This window comes from Suncus etruscus, chromosome 16 (genome assembly GCF_024139225.1).
Source record: "Suncus etruscus isolate mSunEtr1 chromosome 16, mSunEtr1.pri.cur, whole genome shotgun sequence".
Lineage (NCBI taxonomy): Eukaryota > Metazoa > Chordata > Mammalia > Eulipotyphla > Soricidae > Suncus > Suncus etruscus.
The window spans coordinates 62,697,101-62,720,952 of NC_064863.1; the positions used below are offsets into that span (position 1 = coordinate 62,697,101).

Sequence of the window (23,852 nt, forward strand, 5' to 3'; positions counted from 1 at the left end):
AAACCTTTTCTTCAGTTCAGAAAAATTTCAGTTTATATTACTTAAAAGTATAATCTGTTCCATTCCAAACAACAGATAGTTCTGACGTTATAGATAACCAATAATATTCTATCATATAAGATAGCCCTAAATTTATAAAAAATGCTAGAGTTTCTAAGGATCTGTGAAACACTTGTCATCAAATTCTTGATATGTAGTACTTTTTATTTCATGACTTGGCAAACTTTAATTTCTAAAAAACTTCTGAGAGATGGTTGAAGTTATTTCAGTTCTTTTGACAGTTCAAGTTAAAAAGAAATTTAAACTTTATGATATCTGAAGATTTCATTTAAATTCAAATTTATCAATCATTTTACTAAAAGATATATTTGAAATATACCAGTCATCAAGATGTTTTCAGTTACTGAATTAAATTCCTGATCATTTCAGTTCAACTGTGAACTTTAACTTTATCACTTCAGATATAAGCTTTTTTTTAGTTTTCTCATTGTTATGAATGCAACTTTTATATATTTGTATGAATGCCAAATATAACAATTTATTGATATCATCAAAGAGTAACCACTCTAATTTAGATAGGTCTTTAAATAAGTGGCGTATTGTTAAACAAACTAAACTGTTGTTTCTGTTTTTATTATCCGTTTACTTCTAATAAATTCCAGTATATAAGCCTTTTCTTTTGTGAATCTGAAAAAAAGAAAATAAAAAGTATTAAAAATTGGGTATAATTTTTGCATTAAAATTTTGAAGAATCCAGGGTAAATATTTTCTACTTACTTTGATTTTGTTCTTTCAATCTCTCCTTATCTCTTCTTCATTTAATCTCTGAGAATGGATTCCACGGCGACAAAAGTGAAAGTTAATATACTGAGCCACCTGAAATAGAGAGAGAAAAAGAAAAACTATGAGAGAGGTGATGAACTCTCACATAAGATGTGATGAGACATCTTATGCAGAAGTTTCATAAGGAAGTATCAGCGACAGATAAAGGATAATGATAAGCATACATCACTGCTAATTTCTTCTGTGTCTTTATCCATGAGGAAAATTCGAAGCATTCATTCTTGGAAGGTCCCTGGATAAGCCTGTGTAGTAATGGTATGTCTGTCTTCTTTAGTCGTTTCTGCTCTGCAAAAGAAAACAAGAATACATTATAGTCAGAAATTTATCTTAATGAACAGGGAGAAAAATAGTTCTTACATTTATTTTCTTCCTTTAGTAAGATTTGGAAGAATATCTAAAACATCAGAGAAAAAAACAGAACCCAGATGCATTCATTTAAAAAAGTAAGTCAATTAATGGGGCCGGAGAGATAGCATGGAGGTAAGGCGTTTGCCTTTCATGCAGGAGGTCATCGGTTCGAATCCCGGCGCCCCATATGGTCCCCTGTGCCTGCCAGGAGCAATTTCTGAGCCTGGAGCCAGGAATAACCCCTGAGCACTGCCAGGTGTGACCCAAAAACCAAAAAAACAAAAACAAAAAAGTAAGTCAATTAAAATGTTTAAGTAAACATTGAATTTTTTTTTCATTTAATATAAGGTTTGACTTTATATCTTTCAAATTTAGTTGTTGTGGGTAAAATGTTCAAATAAATCTCAAATAACACTTATGCTTTTGATTAACACACCTCAAAATTTTTAAATGATTTTTCAAACAATGATTTACTCGACAAAGGTTGATTCTTTAGTACAGTTCACAGAATTCTATTTTTCACGTTAGTTTAGCTTAAACTTTGTAATTATTTTCAACTCTTCCTTCTTTTTTTTTTTTTATTAACACAGTAAGGTTCTTTCTTAAAATGCCAACTTAATGTTTTGAAATTAGGGACCACTATTTCACTATTTCATTTATCTGTACTTTTTGTTCACTCAGTCATATAATTAGATAAGAAAAAAAACTTCTAATTTTATTCATAAAAGTATATTTCTATAATACTCCTGCCACAAAAGCACCTTAAGCTTTCTATCATACTTAATTTACATGTGGCGATTTTACTTTTATAAAAATGAAAGTATAAGGACAGAGAGATAGCTTGGAGGTAAGGCATTTGCCTTTCATGCAGAAGGTCATTGGTTCGAATCCTGGAATCCACTATGGTCCCCCGAGCCTGCCAGCAGTGATTTCTGAGCATGGAGCCAGGAATAACCCCTGAGCGCTGTTGGGTGAGACCCAAAAACCACTCACTCTCACACACACACACACACACACACACACACACACACGAAGTATGAACTAACTTGTCTTATTTCTTTCTTCCTTTCTTAAATATTTTTGAGTCCCCACTACATGAATTTTTATATAGTTTTGTGTGCATTATAAGGCAAAGCAGAGTAAAGTCACTTCTCTTCAATAGTCAGGTGTAGGGATAAATAATAAAAACGAAATAGGGTCCTGATTGATAGTACAGTCAATAGGGCATTTTTTTTTTGCACTTCTGATTGAGACTCATATTCAATTCCTGGCTTCTCATATAGTCTCCAAAACACTGCTCAGAGTAATCCTGAGAGCAGAGCCAGGAGTAACCCCTCAGCAGGGCCAGGTGTGGCACAAAAAAAAAACAAACAACAAACAAACCTAAAAGTAGAAAAAAAAATGACACATTAGTGGTATTTAGAAAAAAAGTAATAATGTACATACATGTATAAATATAAATATGTATGTACATGGGAAAAGTTTGCAATTATTAATAAGACAGCTAGAGAAGACCTCACTAAAATTAACATTTGAATGAAAACCTGCAGGAATTGATAGATGGAACCTTAAATGATTTGAATAATCCATTATTCAAACAGAGAAAATTAACAAGTAAAACACTGGAGACCAGTACAGAGATAATGCAACCAAAGTGTACAAGGACTAAAATAACTGTCCTTATGCCTAGGAGAAGAAAGTCAATAAATGACAAAGAGAAATAATGAGGCCATTGTAAATGAACTTTGGTTTTACTTTAAGCTAGCTTTTAGAAGATTTAAGAAGTCTAATATCACCTAACTTTCATATTATTAAAGAGATAACTGTCTCCTATGCTGAAATAAGTAAAAGCTAGGCCGGTTGGTTCTTTCTCCCCATTTTCTACCTACTTTCCCATAAAATAATTCTCCTAAGCTATATAAATTCCAGAAGTCATAACTATTCTCATTCAAGGGGTAAGACTTAACCCAGGATAAAGTGACTAGAAAAAAGTTACTAGAAAACTGAAGTTCAGCTTCCCTGCAATTAATGTGACATGTTCCCATAGACATCGATTTCACAGGTTTAATTTCTCTCTCTTTTCTGAAGCAATTTGTTAATGTAAGCCTGTCACTAACCACCATACTCTTTTGACTTAAACTTCTAATGTTCTCTTGGTTTTTACATATTTAGTTTAATTTTGATATTACAGAACAAGTTATTTTACATGATGGTTATGCTTTGTGGTGATCATTAGAAATAGATCCTCAGACTCTCACCCAATCTGGAAGTGCTTGGAATTTAATTCATTTTGTAGGAAATTCTGAAATATATATCAGTATTTCAACAACCCTTTAATAGTCTTTACTGTTAAGTTTACACAAGAAGAGCACCCAATATTAACCCTTGAGATTAATGGCAAGATTTTAAAGGCATGTTTGATACAGGCACAGATGTCTATGTGCTATCTTCATAACACTGGCCCCATAACTGAAACTTGCAAGAAATGTCTTGCATCCAGGGTAGGTTTCTATGGCATCCCACTTAACAGTTATATGAAACCAGGACAAACTTCATGATGTCTTGATATCGGCATAGGATCAGTGCAAAACACAAGATCTCTAATTACAAATCTGACAGTAACAACTGCGATGAGAACTTTTCCTGGGACCAAGAAGCAAGTTGGTTAGACATATTAGACTGCTTACCCCTGTAGTTGGTCTTATATCAAGATGTTTCATGGGTAAGGACATCTTGCTCTTAGGCTAAAGGTTTTTTTTTTTCCTATTTACCCTATTTTAACTGTGCCTATGGAAAATACTGCCACCTTTTTATCATTCATATAGGAATTTCTGCCTTTTGCAGAGAACTTTGGGACCTGGTTTACTTTGTTTCAGCTCATATTTCTGCATTTTATATAAAACTATAAGAGGGAGTTGTTGAAGTAATCAATTCTTATTTTATTCAGGATAAAAAATTGCATTGCGGCCCGGAGAGATAGCACAGCAGCGTTTTCCTTGCAAGCAGCCGATCCAGGACCTAAGGTGGTTAGTTCGAATCCCGGTGTCCCATATGGTCCCCCGTGCCTGCCAGGAGCTATTTCTGAGCAGACAGCCAGGAGTCACCCTTGAGCATTGCCGGGTGTGCCCCCCCCAAAAAATTGCATTGCTTGTCTCACCTGGATGGGAAGTACCTCTGTACTGGCCATCTTCTTTTACCTGCTTTCCACTCATGGAGGTGACCCTGCTATTCCTACTCTTGGGTCAAAGTGACTTCTTTTGTTTTTGGTCCCACAGTTAGCCAGTTTGCCTGCAGGTACTCTTTGCTTGCTTACAGATAGCTTGCGGTGGAAGTTCCTGAACCTGTTTTCTCTTCCTAAAATGTGTGGAACATTTCCTGTGTCAGCTTTGCTACCAGGCTTGCATTCTGGAAATTACTCTGGCAGGCTTAGAGACCATATGATATGCCAGGGATCAAATCTGGGTCAGCTGCATGCAAGGCAGATGCCAATCCCCACTCTGTCACCAAAACATTTTTATTGTAAGAGCACATATGATTACAATAAAAACAAAGGAGAAAAATATAAGACAGAAACTAGAAACACTGGGGCACCTGAAGAGAAAATCAACATTATCCAGTAAATGGCTTCCTATCATACATGTCATTATGTACAACCATAAACACTGAGTACATAGGGGAAAATACTCATTTTTATTGTAAACTCATTATATTTTATTTCTGCATTTATTTTATTACAATTCTTTGTTCCTTCCTATTTCTGACCTCTTTTCTTCTTCTTCTTTTTTTTTGTTTTTAGGGGGGCACACCTGATGGCACTCAGGGGTTACTCCTGGCTCTGTGCTCAGAAATCACTCCTGGCAGGCTCTGGGATGCCAGGAATCGAATCTGGGTACATCCCAGGTTGGCTGCATACAAGACAAAGGCCCTACCTTTGTGTGTTATCACTCTGGCCCCCCCTGTCCTCTTTTCTGTAATATAATTGATATTAACGGCTAATTAATATTATCGACTTGCATTTATTCTGTGCACATCTCCTCCCTGACAATATAATCATATGCCAAATAACTAAAGAGATATTTAAATTTTTTTAAATGGATCAAGTACATCTTAAGCAGCTTGCACTTTTCACTTAAGATGTTTATTGTTTTATTTTATCTTTAATTAATTTTTTTTTCTTTGGACAACACGACTTACTCCTGGCTCTGTCCTCAGAAATTGCTCCTGACTTGAAGGACCATATGGGATGCCGGTGATGGAACATCCTGGGTCAGCTGTGTGCAAGGCAAATACCCTACCACTGTGTTATTACTCCAGCCCTATGTTTATTATTTTAGGAGTCCTTCCAATTGGTATAAATATAACTCATATAGTGACATGAAAATAATAATAAATAATTAATTTTATAATGATAACTTTGTTTTTAGTTTATTACAAATAACCTTTCTGAAGTAGGTTTTAGTCCTTTATTTTCATGAACTAGATTCTTGCCCACAGGATTGGAGAATTAAATGATTTGTATTATTTTCATTATAATAAATATTGTCACAATAGATTACAAAAGTAAAAAAATCATGTATATACAAATATTGAATTAAAATTACCTTGAACTTTTATCTACTATCGGCATAGGTAAAATTATTTCTAAAGGTTTTGTCAATATTGTGAAATAATAGTGCATTTTGACTAATACTTCCAATTCCATTTGCTTCCCTGACTACTGCATATCCTTGAATATAAGAATTTTTCCAAAAAAATGTATTATCTTAATTTGTTATTCTTTGAATTTTTCATATTTCTATTTTTTGTCTTTTGGTATCATTATGTAAAATTCTTTGTTATTGAAGATATTAATCTTTATTTTTTTCTTTTTTAATATTATCTTTAATTACTTGATTACAAACATAATTGTAGTTGAGTTTTAGTCATAAAAAGAACAACCTTCTTCACTAGTGCAACATTCCTATCACCAATGTCCCTAATCTCCCTCCTCCCCCCGACCTGTATTCGAGACAGACATGATTAAATTCTCTTACCTCCTGTTGAAAATATAATATACAGGGCAAAATCTTGGGCACTATTTTCAATCTGTCAATAAAAAAAATGAACAGACATAAATTTTCTTGTCATATATTCTCTAAGACAACCTTTATTCAGTTCTACATTTTATTCTTAGAACCTTTTCTGTTCCCTGAGATAATGCAATTTTTCAGGGTATAATTAGGGGAACATATTATAGATAGGGATTAAAATTTTAAATTAACATTTGATTTGCACATTCGTGTATTTTTGAGAAGTGTGAACTTAGGTACCTACAATTAAGTTATATATGATACATATAACTGTTGAGTGACAAAGATTACCTTAAATTTTTTGAGAAGTTGCTTTATTACTTCTGTGGTACTCATTTTACTGTTTATTCTGACTTTAGTTTCTGATCCAAAGGCTGGTGTGAATATTGATGTCTAGAAACAAAGAATTATTGTATGAGTCTTTAAAATTACATCAAACTATCAGGAGTCATTAAGGTTGCCCATCAAAATTTTTTCTTTCTTGCTTCTTTTTATTGTAATTGTCCTTCAGTATGTTTTCTTTTCTGTTTTGTTATATTTATTTGTGTGTCTATTTTTAGGCCACAGCCAGCAGCACTCAGGGCATTACTGGCTCTGTGCTCAGAAATCATTCCTGGTAGGCGGACCATATGGGATGCAGAATTGAACTCATCGGCAGTGTGAAAGGCAAATACCCTACCCGCTGTGTTATCGCTCTAGCCCCTAAATGTATTTCTTAAAGCAACTTTTTATTTTTTACATTACAGCAGGCAATTAACACTAAATAGACATTTTGGCAAAGAAAAATTGTAAGAGATCAGTGAAAATTATTAATTATTAGAGAAATGTACTTTAAAATCATAATGTAAAATACTGGTTAAAAACAATATAAAAATAGAGGTGGCATTGATAAAAAATGACAGAGAAAATGGAATGTATATACACTGTTGGCTGGAAATGTAAATGGTGAAACCACTAAAGAAAATAGTACTGGGGCTGGAGAGATAGCATGGAGGTAGTGCATTTGCCTTGCATGTAGAAGGACCCTGGTTCGAATCCTGGCATCCCATATGATTCCCCCAAGCCTGCCAGGAGTGATTTCTGAGCATGGAGCCAGGACTAACCCCTGAGCACTGCCGGGTGTGACCCAAAAACCAAAATAAATAAATAAATAAATAAATAAATAAATAAATAAATAAATAAGAAAAGAAAAGAAAAGAAAATAGTACTGAGATTTATTTAAAAAATGGAAGAAATTAAAAATAGAAATATGTGATCAAGCTTTTTCAACTTTCTAGATTTTTACAAATCTAAATATAAAATACTAGTTCAAAAAGATAATGCACTCTATAGTACTATTCAAATAGTCTAAATTTGGAAATAACTCAAGGACCAAAAAGTAGTGATGAAGGAGATACAGTATCTATCCTCAACAGAAATACTACTTAGCAACAATAGAAAACAAAACAACCCCCCCCTAAAACCCACAACATTTTGCCATTTATGAAAATTTAGATGGAGCTTGAGGGAATTATAAAATACCCTTAGATTCTGGTTCTGACAAAATTGAGGTAGTTACAAATGGACAAAGGATTGAAGGGAAGTTATAAAAGGTAAAGGGAGGTCATTATATGGGAATGGAAGGAAACTAGACATTCGGAGGTGATCATTATGTAATAGTACATATAGATAACAAAACTAAAAACTGCATTGGAAACGTAAAGATTGAAACATAGGGCCAGAGCATGTAATATCTGGTACAATATGATCTCTATAACATTGCTAAGTGTGGCCTAAAAATAAAAACAATAAAACCTTTTTAGTGGGGCCGGCGAGATAGCATGGACGTAGGGCGTTTGCCTTCCATGCAGAGGAATGGTGGTTCAAATCCTGGCATCCCATATGGTCCCCGACCCTGCCAGGAGTGATTTCTGAGTGTAGAGCCTGGAGTAAACCCTGAGCGCTGTCAGGTGTGACCCAAAAACCAAAAAAAAAAAAAAAAAACAAACAAACAAATCCCTTTTAGATTACATACTACATATTATATAATTTACATCATATTATATATTATAGAGATTACATATAATTACATATTATATATAAACAAAATAGTGGGTACCAGAAGGACAGACAAATTGGAAAACTGGGTAAAAATTTCTTGAAGTGTGTTTTGGAAATTAGATTTTTGATACAGAATTTGACATAGATGTCAAATTATAATCTGTGTATTGGAAACCTATATTACTATTATTTCAGTTGAAATATTTAATGTCATTTTAGGATGTCCCAAACATTTTTCCTATATAATCAATAGATAGTTTACAAGTCACAAACACATTCTTTAGCCTGGATTAATATTTCAAATAAATCATTTAAATATAAACAGCTAAGAAAAAAAAAAACAAATAGGATTTTTAAACTTTCATAGGATCCAGAAAGATAGCAAGGAATATAGGGTTCTTGCCTTGCATGCAGTTGACTCAGGTTTGATCCCAGTACTACATATGTCTGGCCCTTTAAAGCAATGATCCCTGAGCACAGTCATGACTAAGCCCTGAGGATCCCTAGGCGTGGCTCCAAATCCAATAAAACAAACAAATAAAACACTCACAAGGGACCACGCAATACCAAAGAAAACAAGATAAGTAAAGAAGATGTGGCATATATACACATAAAAAAGTTTTGATTTGTTTTTCTTCTTGGGCCACACCCAGAAGTTCTCAGGTCTGCCTAGTGCCAGCACACAATGGAACATTTTTAAAGTATAAGAAAAGAGAATTTTTTTGGCATTTTCAGCAACATGAATAGAGTTGGAGAATGCTGTATTACATAAAATAATATTTAAGGAGAAGACTGATCGCTGATGCTCACACTCATATGTAGAATATAAAAGTAACAGAAGTAAACAGACAAAGCTATTACAAAATTAACCCTGGAATCTTGTTAGCAGAACTAAGATTTCCAGAGGTGTTGGTGAGGAAAGAACTCAAAAGCATGGAATGTCCAACATACTGTAGTAGAGAGATATTGGTGCTTTGGTGATGGGCATAGTGGGACAACTTTTGATTGAAGGGGTATGAAAACAATTTTAAAACATGTATTGACACAAACTGTTGTAACTCAAATAAAAGAAAAGGGTGTGTGTGCTTATGCAATGGTTAAAAATATCTATTTAAAAAATTGAATATATAAGTATAAGTATATATAAGTGGCTATTTAAATCCTGAGATTATTGATACTCCAAATAATAATAAAAACTTCTCATATTATTGATTTAATATAGTTCTCTGGGCCAAAATCTATTTGCTTTATAAATAAATATTCAACTTAATACTTACAACCATATAAGTGGAATATTAACTTTAATTTCTATGATACAATAATATACAATGATGTATAATTAATAGAGGAAACTCAAAATTAGGTCTTAATAGTATAAGCATAATTATGGCACACTTCTTTTTTGTTTTGTTTTGCTTTGGGGCCACACCTAATGATATTCATGAGTTATTCCTAGCTTTGTGTTCAGAAATTACTCCTGGTAGGCATGGGGGACATATGGGAAACCATGGATAAACCTGGGAAGGCTGTATGCAGGGCAAACACACTACCTGCTTGCTATAGCAAGGGCCCACATTTGGCACATTTCTTTAAAAAAAAAAATATATATATATATATATATATATTTTTTCATAGCTGTTGGGCCATGAAAAGTAAAAATAAGCAAGCAAGGAAGCAAACAAAAAACAAAGGAAAAGACCCATCTTTATTGGTAGCAGAAAAAAAGTAAAAAAGTAAAAAATGTAATAAAATGTGTATTTTTAAAATAAAAGGACATTAAATGGGTTTATTTTTATATATCTCATTTTATGTTTGATTTCTAGGTATTTTATTTTTATTTTTTATTTTTATTTATTTTGTTGGTTTTTGGACCACTCCCTATGATGCTCAGGGGTCACTCCTGGCTAAGCACTCAGAAACCGCTCCTGGCTTGGGGGACCATATGGATGCCAGGGATCTAACAGAGGTCTGTCCTGGGTCAGCTGCGTGCAAGACAAATGCCCTACAGCTGTGCTATCACTCTGGTCCCAATGTCTAGGTATTTTAAAACTAGAAATGGGTAGATTCAGAAAACATGCTGTTTGTGGGTGGCTCAAAAGAAAGCTAGATGGATGCTTTATTGGGAGAACAGTAAAAATATATCAAAGTATATACAGGAATGGCATTTGTGTGGTCTGGAATGAATATTTTTTCAGGTATGCGAAAATTTTATGCTTATGGAAACTGAAAGGCATGAGTAAGCTACTCTAGTGCATTTTCCACTACTCAAGAAATATCTTAATTAAAAACAAAGTCCTGTGGAGATCTGAAGATTTATATATTTTTCCTTCACTAAAGCACGGGTGTCTTGAATATGTACTTAGTTGTTTAAAGAATCATCATAGTTTCCAAAAGTTCTATATTAGTATTTCCTGATTCCAACTTAGTCAATTTAGTATTGAAGAATGAAGAAGTATCAATATTTTTCTTATGACAAAAGAGATTAGGTCTATAAATATCCAAGACTTCTTCTAAAGAGTCAATATGCAATCAATTTATGATAACATTTTTTAGCTTTATTTAAAAACCATATTCTTGAGGATGTCTCAAGAGTTGGTCAGGGTTCCAAGAGTCACTGCAGCATTTCTTAGCCAACAGAGCTAGATGATTCAATGGTAGGCCTGAAAATGAGGTACTGCACTTCTAGTGCTCAGCGGGCTCCATGATTATATATGGCAATGCTTTAGGGGTCTAGTGATGCCAGAAACTGGACTCAGGTACATGCCTTAACCTTTATTCTTTTTCCTCAGTCCCCAGGACATATTTTTTACATCAATTTTGTTGGCAAAACCACATAATTTGATTCATAAAATCATACATTATAGCATGTTTATAAATATATAACAGGTAAAGTTATATTTATATATTATTTACAATGATTATAATATCTCTAATATAAATGTCTTGATTTTAATGAAATATACAAATTTTATGTCTATATAAGCATAAATTACCACATGCCCATCTTTACTATTCCACTTATAGAGTTCTTGGGATATTATAATTTTGTTTTTCTTCCTACGTTATTAAATTGCAGTGAATGAGATTTGTTTAAAATATCCTATCATTCCAGCTTAAAATCTATCAAGTCAACAATAAAGTGATGTCTTCCTTTTTGCCAAAAATGGTGCTAAGGTGTGATCTGATTTAATCTCATCAAGATTCTTGCAAAGTAGGAAATATGAATGAACTAAAAGATTGACTAGGGTATTGGAGATTAATAGTGATAGAGCACTTGCCTTCTAATTGTGAAGCCTAAATTCAGTTTCTGGCACTATAAAAACAAACAAAAAAATAACATGTTACCCTTTCCCCAAATATAGATGAAGGACTAACTTTTAAACTTTGCCCAGCAAGAATTTGAATCAGATCATAAAGCTGCAATATTCAAGCACCTAACCATTTATCTGCTATGCTTCACTATGGACTTTGAGCCAATTTCCTTCTTGGCACTGGGATACCATCTGGAACTATGTAGTTTTCATAATTTTCTATAACACAAACCTCCCCACAAGATTATGACGTATCTTGTCAATTCCAAGAAAAGAAAAAAAGCAGGACAATTGGCAGTGGCATATCCGTGTTAGACTGTCGGTGTTACTTTATGCTCAGAAGAAAAATTTTGTCCTAGAAAAATGTAGAATTTTAGCAGGTAATTCAGAAGGGATATTTGTTCCCTCCTGTCCGAAGGAATATTAAGATAGGTTATATTGTATAATTTTGGGTTAAAGGTTTTAGAAATGTACTGGGAGAAAGTCATCTTTTAAGAACTTATTAAATGAATGATTGAAGGACTGTTTTCAATTAACTGTATAAGAAAACACTTGAGTTCAAGAAATAAATGTACTTTTTTTGGTAGGGTGGGTATTTGGGCTACACTCTGCAGTGTGGGTAAGTATAGATTACTCATACCTCTGTGCTTAGGAATTACTCCTGGGGGTGCATGGTGGAACATATTGGGATGCCAGGGGTTGAATCTGAGTCAACTGTTTGCAAGTGAACCCCCCCCTACCCAATCTTAGCTTTCTGGTGCCAGTAATGAATTTTAAGTTCTGAAAAGTATTTCAGCAAAATAAAATACAAATATTATGAAAACACCTGTAAAATTATGAAAACAGTACAAATGATATCATACTGTATTTAATTGTGAATTTATGTTATGTATATAAAACATATCTTTCATATAGTCATACCTATATAAAATATGTATATGCATATGAACCAAAAACTGACAAAAATAAAACAATTATAAATAGATTTGTAGCTTTTTTCTTTTATTTAGCTATTAATGTTAAATGTAGTTTGAACCAGTAGTAACTTTTATAATATTCTAAAGACATTTATTTTTTATTTGTTTCTTTATCTAACCCTTAAGCTCCATATCTTTATTTTTTCCATGGTTGGCACAAGGCTTGGTCACTTAGAGATAATTCACTATTTGCAATGGTTCAGAAAAATATACATACAATACTCCAAAGAGCTCTCAATAAATATTACATATACATTACTACTAAAATTACTATTTTTAATTGTAGTTTAAGTGAACAAGAAACAATATTTTGAACAATAATGGAAATTCATACTGACTTTGTGGTTATAAAAGTGTCCATTAATAGAAGCCCTGTGGTACTGTCTGTCTTTCTTCAGAGGCATCATTTTCCTCACCAAAGCTGCTTCACTCATGGTTCGATATAGCAATGGGGATTCTGGCTCTTGAGCTTCGCGAGGTTTCAGAGTGTTGCTGTGATAAGATAAATAATCTGGAAAAAATAAGAATTATAAAACCATATCATTTAGCAGCTCAGCTTTTGTCACTTGCCATGGAAACTGGCATAAAAAGAAAGATTAAAATCCCATAGTTTATTGCAGCTTAAAAGGGAGTGTCATTCCGACAGGGATAGGGACTAATACTGAAACTGGCATGTTTTATTGTTGCCTAAATTCATTATGAACACATCCAATATTCAAATAGATTTCTCTCTAAAGAAATGTAAAACAACTTCATCAAATATAAATAATGACCACATAATCTTTGTACTTAAAACATTTTTGGGGGAGGAATCACATCTGTCAGTTTTCAGGGCTTTCTCTTATTTCTGTGCTCTAGAATCACTCCTTATGGGCTCAGGGTTACTATATGTGGTGCCAGGATGGAACCATGTCTTCTGTATGCAAGGAATATGACCTACCCATTGTACTATATTTCTGGCACCTATAGTTGTTTTTAAAAAAATTAATATTTTTTGCAATTCTTTCCTGGGTTTGTCTCTTATTTTTCAAATATCCTGAGTTTCTTCTCAGTGATTTGCTATTTTAAGATAAGTATCTGTTACCTAAATTATTAATTTAGTCTTATTGTATTTAATATTATTGGTGTTTTAATTTTATTTTAGGCAGCATTATTTGATTTGTAATACTGTTAAATGTATAAGACATTTCAGCAGCATCATTCTCTCCATGCCCTGCTTGTTACCCTCCACTATTGTTCCATGGTTTCCTAACTCTCCTAAACTATTTAGAGGAACTGTAAACTTCTAGCTCACTGCATCTAGATATGTTTGAAAACAGACTTCACTGGGAAGCTAATGATAGCTGTAGAATGTCTCTCTTCTTTTCATTTTACTATTCCAATCATCTTACTCCCACATTTTCAGGGATAGCTTTAGTTCTCAGAGATAGCTCAATAGAGTACTGATGTCAGCATTAGTCCAAATATAGCTTTGACTCAGGTTTTCTGCCCTGGTTTCAATATTTTATGTGTACGTGTATGCTCAACTTTATTATTGTAGCTATTATTTTTCCTTAATTTCTAAAAATTACAAATGTTTATTTTGAATTCATTTTTATGTGAAGAAATTATTTTATCAGAAGAAAAATCATAAGTAAATTTTTGAACCATATTGTTATTTTTGGACTGGTTATACTCTAAAATATTGAAATGATATTTTGTTATCATCAATATTTTTAAAATTATATATTTTACACTAGGTACAGTTAGTGATAAAATTCTATATAAAATAAAATATTTTTATGTAAAAATAAAATATATATGACTCACTTTTGGATGAGTTCATTTAATGAGTATATTTCACTGATCTTTGTATCTGCAATACTAAAATCAATTCATAGTACAGTATTAACATCTGCAAAAATGTTAATTGGATTATATGTATACTATTATTATATATATGTACATGACAGTATAGTTACATTATTAAGTTATATGAGGGTTTAAAATTGGGACTTTTTTACCATTGTTTTACTTATTATTGTTAATATTGTTCCATTGGTGTGTTTGTTTATTTAGCATAGTTTACACAAATAATTTTGAATGAAACTTTTTTGTGGGGGAGATGATGCTCAGGGATTATTCCTGGCTCTACACTCAGGAATTACAATTTGTGGTGCTAATATCTAGTATCAGGAATCAAACTCAGGTGGGCTGGATGCAAGGAAAATGCACTACCTGATGAAATATCATTGGGGCCTCTTAAATATATTTTATATGCTAGACTTTTTTTTATTAATATCTTTATTTAAACACCTTGATTACAAATATGGTTGTACTTGGGTTTCAGTCATGTAAAGAATATCCCCCTTCACCAGTGCAACCTTCCCACCACCAAATATCCCTCCTCCCCATCCCACTCCCACTTTAAAAAGAAGTTATTTTCAAAGTTGGCCTTTTGACTCCGGTTATTTTTGGAAACTTAAATTTGATAAAGAATTCCCTACAATTGTATACAAATTTAAATAAGAAAATGTTTCTCTGCCTAAAATGTCTTGTTTTGCTTAAAACAAATGAAAAATAAGATGCATATTTGAGTCTGAGAGTCTTAGTTTAACAAGACATTACTGAGTAAAATAAATCTAATCATTAAGCAAAGTATTGACCAATCTCATGTATAAAACTTTATTCAAATCATTAGCTCTCTCCAATCTAATAAATCTATAGTATTTTCCGGAGTATAAGACGACTTTTTAAAAACACATGCAAAACTTCTTAAAAGTCGGGGATCATCTTATATGACAGTATACGGCATGCTGAAACTTACTCTAGTATCAGGGACCAGTGATCCGCCCCCTTCTTACCACTGCATCTCTCCCATCCAGCTGCCAGGCATCATCACTCAGTCCTCTGCTTGCCCTATTCATCTTTCAGGGCACACAGAGGACCTGAATTACCGAGCCCTGCATGCCATCCAGCCATCAGTGTCATCGCTGGTATGCAGCTTTCTGGTGCTCAGTCCTCTGTTCAGCTTTTATGGGACACGGAGGAGGTGCTCTGTCTCCCTCTAACAGTTCTATTAATCACTACAACACAGCCAGCTGCTCTTGGAGGAGCCCCCTCTCCCTGCTCTCAATGTAGATCACAATTGAAAAATCACATTCACTCACTACAAATGACAAATGTGAAATGATTCTTGGCATTCCAAAGTCTAGTTTTATTAAACATATACTGTTTTTTGTTTGTTTTTGTTTTGGGGCACACCGGCAGCACTCAGGGGTTACTCCTGGCTCTACACTCAGAAATCGCTCCTAGCAGGCTCGGGGGACCATATGGGATGCTGGGATTCGAACCACCGACATTCTGCATGCAGGCAAACGCCTTACCTCCATGCTATCTCTCTGGCTCCTTAACATATACTGTTAACCTTTAAGGGTTCTACTCTTTTTCTCTTATGTTTTTAATTTCCATTTGGTGTGTATTAAAAGAAAGGTAGTCTTATACGGCAAATATAGCCCAAACCCTATATTTTAACAGGAAAAGTAGGGGGTCATCTTATATGCCCAGTCATCTTATATGCTGGAAAATGTGGTAAGTGACTTGATGTAATTTTAATAAATCATATTTTTATGAAGCAAAAGTCTTAACATGTCTCTGCAGTAAAAGTTTATATGCTCCAAAAATTAGCTTTTATTATGTAGCAATATTCAAAAAATTGTATTTTAGAGAAAAATATAGGATTTATGATTTATGATAATTTTAATTACTTAATTAATTATTTTTGTTTTGGGGCCACACCCAGTGACACTCAGGGTTACTCCTGGTTATGTGCTAAGACAGTGGTCGGCAACCTTTTTTTTTCCAACTGAGCCAAATCTCGCCAAAACCACGATTGAAATTTTATTTGAGAGCCACATTTTTATTTTTTTTTGTTTTTAATTCTTTTTGTTTGTTTGTTTGGCAGCGCTCAGAAATTGCTCCTGGCAGGCTCAGGGGCTGCACACAGGGCCCGTACTGACAGAGGATAGGAGCGGAATCCTGATTCCTGGAGCGGCTGCCCGGCACACAGAAGAGCCAAATTAAAAGTATAGGGGCCGGGCGGTGGCGCTGGAGGTAAGGTGCCTGCCTTGCCTGCGCTAGCCTAGGACGGACCGCGGTTCTATCCCCCGGTGTCCCATATGGTCCCCCAAGAAGCCAGGAGCAACTTCTGAGCGCATAGCCAGGAGTAACCCCTGAGCGTCACAGGGTGTGGCCCAAAAACCAAAAAAAAAAAAAAAAAAAAAAAAAAAGTATAAAGAGCCACATGTGGCTCGCAAGCGCAGGTTGCCGACCACTGAGCTAAGAAATTGCTCCTGGCTTGGGGGCCACATGGGACGCCAGGGACCGAACCCAGGTCTATCCTGGGTCAGTCAGATGCAAGGCAAATGCCTTGCTGCTGAGCTATCACCCCAGCCTCAGATTTATGATAATGTTTAAAATAAGAGTCTTCTCATTACTAAAAACCTTCATACTGACCTTCCTGGGTATTCATTGCTTCAGACTCTGGAATCTGGTTCCTATCCAGTTCACTAATATGATAAAGGTCATCAAATTCCCCCCAGCGTGTCATTCTTCTGAAAAATAATAAATCTTGTGACAGTAATTTTATTTGTGATGAGCACCAAAATGATGTGTTTACATATAGTACTTCCCACTTCAATCAGTAACTAGAATATATTAAAATATATTAACACTGTATCATATTGAGGTTTAGTATTTACTAAATACTTCTTGTATTGATTTTGAGCATAGCTTGATACAAATTTCAGTCAGAAATGGAAACAGGCCATTAGATACAAAAATTTTCGTCTGCCACCATATATTGAATATCTATTGGCAAACTGTTAAGATTAAAGTATAGCTCTTGAAACAGTAATCACCATATATTTCATGATGTGGAATCCAATTTATTTCTGTTATTTCTGATTATATTATTGCTAGGATTATTTCTAATTTTCCTGAATGTCTCTTTCATAATACGTTTCTTTCTCATGACTAAAAAAGAAAAATGTGTTCATTTGAAATTTGTATATCCACTTTACTAGATGTCATTAGTGGAAGTATAATAAGTATAGTAATATACTTATTAATAGTAGTGAAAGTGAATATGAACAGCTCAGATTCACTGTTTACTTGATCTCTAAATTCTTTTGAAATGTTTCACCACTTTATATTATTTTAAGCTTGCAATAGCTTTTGTAAGTAGCTAAGATAATATACTGATTTATTAAACTTGTGGTAATCTGCTATATAGAGAATAGTTAAAGTACATATAATTTGAACACAAAGGAAAGTTAATTCAGGTCTGGCTCAGAATTTATTTTTTCTTTTGGAGAGGATTTTGGTCATACCCAGTAGTGGTTAGGGCTTATTCCTGGATCTCTGTTCAGGAATCACTCCTGGTAGTGCTTGGGGGACCATAAGTGGTGCCAAATGGAACCCAGTTTAGCTGTGCTCAAGGCAAGCACCTTAACTCCTGTTTTATCTCTTTAGCTCCCAAATCTAATTACCCTTCTAGCATATAAGATAACATTTTCTTAAAACAAATGGAGATTAATAAATGGAGAGAGTCATATTTATCATAGCAAAAGGATTAGTAACTGAAAATACAGAATAACAACAAAAACAGCTATCTGATGCTTTTTAATATGTAGAAGCATACTTAAGAATACCAAACAAATGATATTCTATAATTTCTGGTAAATATAGCTTGACTTGACATCTGTCCCCCTTATGACTGATAGTCTTACACAAATACAGGGAGACAAACATTACTCAATAAATGCAATGTTTGGACTCTTTTTCTATGATATCATCAGAAAATACCAACTTTATTAATTTATTTGGCTTTTTTGAGCCACACCTGGTGACACTCAGGGTTAGTCTTGGCTATGCACTCAGAAATTGCTCCTGGCTTGGGGACCATAAGGGATGCTGGGGGGTATCAAACCTTGGTCTGTCCTTGGTTAGAGAGAGCAAGGCAAAGAAAATATCAATTTTGAGCTCTAGATTGTGTAATTGGAAGTGTCACCACATACAACTACGCTTGAAGGCACTTATCAATGGTTTTCAAAATAAAATTGGTTCAAACTTCATTAAATGGCAATTAACTTAATGTGTTCAAGCATGAAACTGTTGGCATTTTTTTTGACCAAGGTTTGGGACTTGTAACAACAAACAGGTTTAGCACTGAAATAGAGGGAAGATTTTCTAATGAGTTGTAAAATATAAAGAAGGTTGAAATTTGATATACAAATAGAATACAGACATTTAATTGCTTATCTTATTGGAAAGAAATATGTTACTGATGTTAATTCAAATGTAACATCTCCAATCCTGCTCTTTCTGTCATTCTGCCACTAATTGAAATATACTGAAGTTGACTTTCAAAAGACATTACAAACAGAAATGAAAACCAGTGTGATGCAAATAAACAAAACCTTAAAAAGTTTTTAAAAAACAAAATTCTAGATAAGATCTGAAAGATCAAAGTATTGTCCATACAATTGGCAGTATGAAGGCTCACAAGTACACATCTCAAACAAATTTTTTAAAACTTCTTTCAAGATCATGATGTTGACTCACTTTGATTCATTTCAAAGACAATAATAATAAAAAAAAACTTGCAGGACAGGCTGATAATTCTCTCAAAGTTGAACCAAAGATACAGACTGTAGTTCATACTGAAGCTGAATACTCACAACTTTCACAACTATTACATCTGTTACTCCACATATGATCATCTGACATTAAGTGTGCAATACTATGAAAGCAGAAGCATAAGTTCTGTCTATAGAAACCTATTATAGAAGAGTTGATCTGAGACACTCTACAATATGAGGGACTAGTCTATTTTTTATTCAATTTAATTTCAGGCTCAACATTTTATGTCATCATAAAACAAAAACCAGAATAATTTTCTATGATTGTATAAGAGAAAGAATTCCACTTTGCTGGCTGTGAGACTCAAGAACTAAAAGACTAGGTAAATAGCCATTCATATTATGTTCCACCTTTCTGCTGAAAATAATTATTTAGTTAAAATTGAATCTAAATTTGTGAAAAGTGTGTGGAAGGTGGGGAAGGAGGAAAATAATATTTTTTCTGTCAGTTCTTTCATTTTTTTAATCTTTCACAGTAATATTTAATGTACATAGTGACAATGAATCACGGGCATTCTCACCACCAGTGTTGTCCTCCCTCCACTCTTGTTTCTAGCATGCATCCCATATCTTTCTCCTTTGCCCACTCTGTGTATTGCTTGTTGTAGATTGATTTTCTGTTGTCTTTGGTGTTCAAGTCTGATCTTTGTTTTGTTTTTGGGTCACATCAGCTGTCAGGGTTTACTCCTGGCTCTATGCTCAGAAATCGCTCCTCACAGGCTCGGGGGACCATTTGGGATGCCGGCATTCTAATAACCACCCTTCTGTATGCAAGGCAAACGCCCTACTTCCATGCTATCTCTCCGGCCCCATTTGGTGTTTAAGTCTGATCATTTTTTATTTCTACTCAATGTTTATATGACTGTTGGTCCTGATACCATCTATCACTCCCCTCAATTTATGAGGCAGAACAAGATGATGCAAGTTATGTGGTTCTGTTTGAAAAAAAAAAAAGAATAAAAAAAAAGGTAGGAGGAGTCAGTCTAGAGGTTATAAATATCAATTCAAAAGAAGAAAAGCATAACACAAACAAACAACAAGGGGCCAGAGAGGTGGTGCTAGAGGTAAGGTGTCTGCCTTGCAAGCGCTAGCCAAGGAAGGACCTCAGTTCAATCCCCTGGCATTCCATATGGTCCCCCCAAGCCAGGGGCAATTTCTGAGCTCTTAGCCAGGAGTAATCCCAGAGCATCAAATGGGTGTGGCCAAGACACACAAAAAAAAAACAAAATAAAAACAAACAAACAACAAAAATAAACAAAACAAAAACAAAACCAGCAACTACAAAAATCACAGGAGTAACAACAAAACTACCAAATAATAACCCCAATAAATAAAAAAGGAACAAGGCTGGTGTGGCAAGGTTTTGTGCTTGCTTGCTTCTTCTTCTTCTTCTTGCTCCTCCTCCTCCTCCTCCTCCTTTTCTTCTTCTCTTCTTCCTTCTCCTTCTTTCTCCTCCTCCTTCCTTCTCCTTCTTCTTATTCTTCCTTCTTCTCCTTCCTTCTTCTCCTCCTCCTTCTCTTCTCCTTCTTCTCCTCCTCCTCCTTTCTTTTCTTCTTCTTCTTCTTCTTCTTCTTCTTCTTCTTCTTCTTCTTCTTCTTCTTCTTCTTCTTCTTCTTCTTCTTCTTCTTCTTCTTCTTCTTCTTCTTCTTCTTCTTCTTCTTCTTCTTCTTCTTCTTCTTCTTCTTCTTCTTCTTCTTCTTCTTCTCCTTCTTCTCCTTCTTCTTCTTCGTCTTCCTTCTCCTTTTTCTCCTCCTCCTTCCTTCTTCTTCATCTTCTTCTTCTCATTCTTTTCCTGCTCCTTCTCTTTCTCCTCCTCCTCCTATTTCTTCTTCTTCTTCTTCTTCTTCTTCTTCTTCTTCTTCTTCTTCTTCTTCTTCTTCTTCTTCTTCTCCTCCTCCTCCTCCTCCTCCTTCTTCTTCTTTTCTCCTTCTTCTTCCTTCTTCTCCTTCTCCTCCTCCTTCTCCTTCTTCCTTCTTCTTCTCCCTTCTCCTCCTCCTCCTCCTTCTCTTTCTCCTCCTCCTCCTTTCTTTCTTTCTTTCTTTTTTTGCATACGCACGGTAAGTATTGGTAAAATTAGAAAGGAAATTCCTTTGGCCTAAGAGATTTTGGGTTTCTCTAGCATACTGTCATGGGAACAAATACAGGCTCTATACATGCTAATTTTCACACCCCAAGGTCTTTTTATAGAGTTTCTGGCAGTTCTTTCTATTAGAAAATGGTATGCCAAAAGCAGACACTTTAAATACTCTCTCAATAGTTTTGTTACTATTGTAAAGGGAAAGAAAAGTTTACTAGGGTATTCTTCCTTGGAGTATATAGAGGAGTAGAGAAATAGAACAGCAAAAAGTTCAAGGGTGTAGGCTCTGGAGCTCAATACATGAAATTTAATCCAATTTTTGCCAATGTTATTGGATATCTTGTAGTCATTAAATTCTCAGAGCTCTGGCTTCTTTCTTCTCTTTCTTCCTCCCTTCCTCCCTCCCTCCTTCCTTCCCCTCTCTTTCTCTTTTTCTCTTTCTTTCTTTCTTTCTTTCTTTCTTTCTTTCTTTCTTTCTTTCTTTCTTTCTTTCTTTCTTTCTTTCTTTCTTTCTTTCTTTCTTTCTTTCTTTCTTTCTCTTTCTCTCTTTCTTTCTCTCTCTTTCTTTCTTTCTTTCTTTCTTTCTTTCTTTCTTTCTTTCTTTCTTTCTTTCTTTCTTTCTTTCTTTCTTTCTTTCTTTCTTTCTTTCTTTCTTTCTTTCTTTCTTTCTTTCTTTCTTTCTTTCTTTCTTCCTTCCTTCCTTCCTTCCTTCCTTCCTTCCTTCCTTCCTTCCTTCCTTCCTTCCTTCCTTCCTTCCTTCCTTCCTTCCTTCCTTCCTTCCTTCCTTCCTTCCTTCCTTCCTTCCTTCCTTCCTTCCTTCCTTCCTTTCTCTTTCCTTCCTTTCTTTTCTCCTGGCAAGCTCAGGAATATATGTAATTATGGGAATTGAACCCTGGTCTGTTCCTGGTAGGCCCCGTGCAAGGCAAATGCCCTACCACCATGCTATGACTCCAGCTCCTAACTCTGGTTTCTGAACACTTTTTTCTAGGCTAGATAGGCAGTTAAACCAGATCATGAATAGTAATTTAGTGCTCCTAATCTTTGAGTACTTATAATAAAAAACATGAATATTATCATTTAAAGGATAAAATTATGAAAGATAAGTTTACCCTTTGGAAAAGACATCTGGAGATTTCAAAATAGGCATTTGCTTCTCATCTTGTATTTTCAGCTGAATAGGCCGTTTTACTCCCCAGGAAATGTCCAACATTCCTTCAACAATGAGGTTATTATCTTCAGTCTAGGTAAGAAATCGACAGTCTCAAACATCATCTCATTTGTGGGTGCAAGTTGGATTGTGTCACACTGAGCACTGTTGGAGACTACACCAGTTCTTTACTCCTGGGTTGTTCCCAATTGTCGCTCAAAAAACCATGTGGTTCTTGGACCAAAACTGTATTGCTTTCATATTAAATAAAGAAGATAAATGTGTTAACTGAAATGGATGATCTAATTTAATCTGTTAAGCATTATAACACATCAAAATATTAACTTTCAGTTAATTAAGTTATTTATTCAGTTAATAATGTTCAGTTATTTAAGTTTTCAATCTATTTACAAAGTAATTCTAGTTTTGATGCATTCTTTTGTTTTTGAAAATTATTGTAACAAAAAATAAGTCACTATACTCTAATGGTGCAATAGATATTAATGTGCTCTCTTACTGCTATAATTTTTCAATTGAGTGGAAATTCAATTATATAATTTTGTTTAATTTTAAAATTAAAATAGAATTCAAGATAACTTTAGAAATTACAAAAACACCTATGACAGACTTGATGACTTGATGTTTTCTTATTTTTAAATAGAAAAAATTAGTTCGGAGGGACTTCAGAGCATAAAAACCGGCTAAGCTTTGCAAAAGCCGGCTCCCTGTGTGTGACACCAGGCGGGGAAAATCCGCGAAAGTACACCGGCCCAGTGGGGCTCAACTGTGAAAGACTGTGAGTGTGACCTGTCTATGTCTGTCTACTGTCCTCTTGCGTGAAACTCTTGCGAGTGGGGCAAAAAGAGGCTCCAGAGGAGCACGGCAGCTCCGCTTCGCTACGCGGCCGTGCACTCTTTCTAAGGAAAGAACTCCATTGCAACAAGAAGGAAAAATCACACTAAGAACGGCGCTATATCACAGAAGCAAACATTTCTCTCTGGACTGTCTTCTCTGTTGCATGCTCGGGCCTAAGATTTGACCCAGTGTGAGGCTTCATCCACGGAGGACTCCCCTCCCTTAGAGGCAAGTCAGCCCATCCAGAAAGGGAAGAGCCAGAGGAGTGTGCTGCCTACATCTTATAGACAATGAATACCACCACAACACGTAGAAAAACCCACAATACAAGTGTGACAATGGGGAAACAACGCAGGCCAGCATCAGACATAGAGAATGAAGATGACAATTCTGAGGACCAGATAATGACTGACCAACTAAACATCCTCTCAGATAAGGACTTTAGACTAGCAATATGGAAGATACTCAACAGACTCCAAGAAATCATGGATCGAGTTGAACAGAA

General features: G+C 34.7%; 1 protein-coding gene across 1 annotated transcript in view; it reads right to left on the minus strand.

The window, feature by feature from the left end:
• Nucleotides 1–611: 611 nt before the first annotated feature.
• Nucleotides 612–23,852, minus strand: part of RASSF6 (Ras association domain family member 6) — a 57,631-nt gene continuing 34,390 nt past the window's right edge. The window contains 10 exon segments of the mRNA XM_049789864.1: nt 612–687; nt 778–800; nt 802–876; nt 1,008–1,052; nt 1,055–1,128; nt 6,225–6,276; nt 6,552–6,653; nt 12,927–13,099; nt 17,083–17,177; nt 22,455–22,585. Coding sequence (XP_049645821.1) covers nt 612–687; nt 778–800; nt 802–876; nt 1,008–1,052; nt 1,055–1,128; nt 6,225–6,276; nt 6,552–6,653; nt 12,927–13,099; nt 17,083–17,177; nt 22,455–22,585 — 846 coding nt within the window.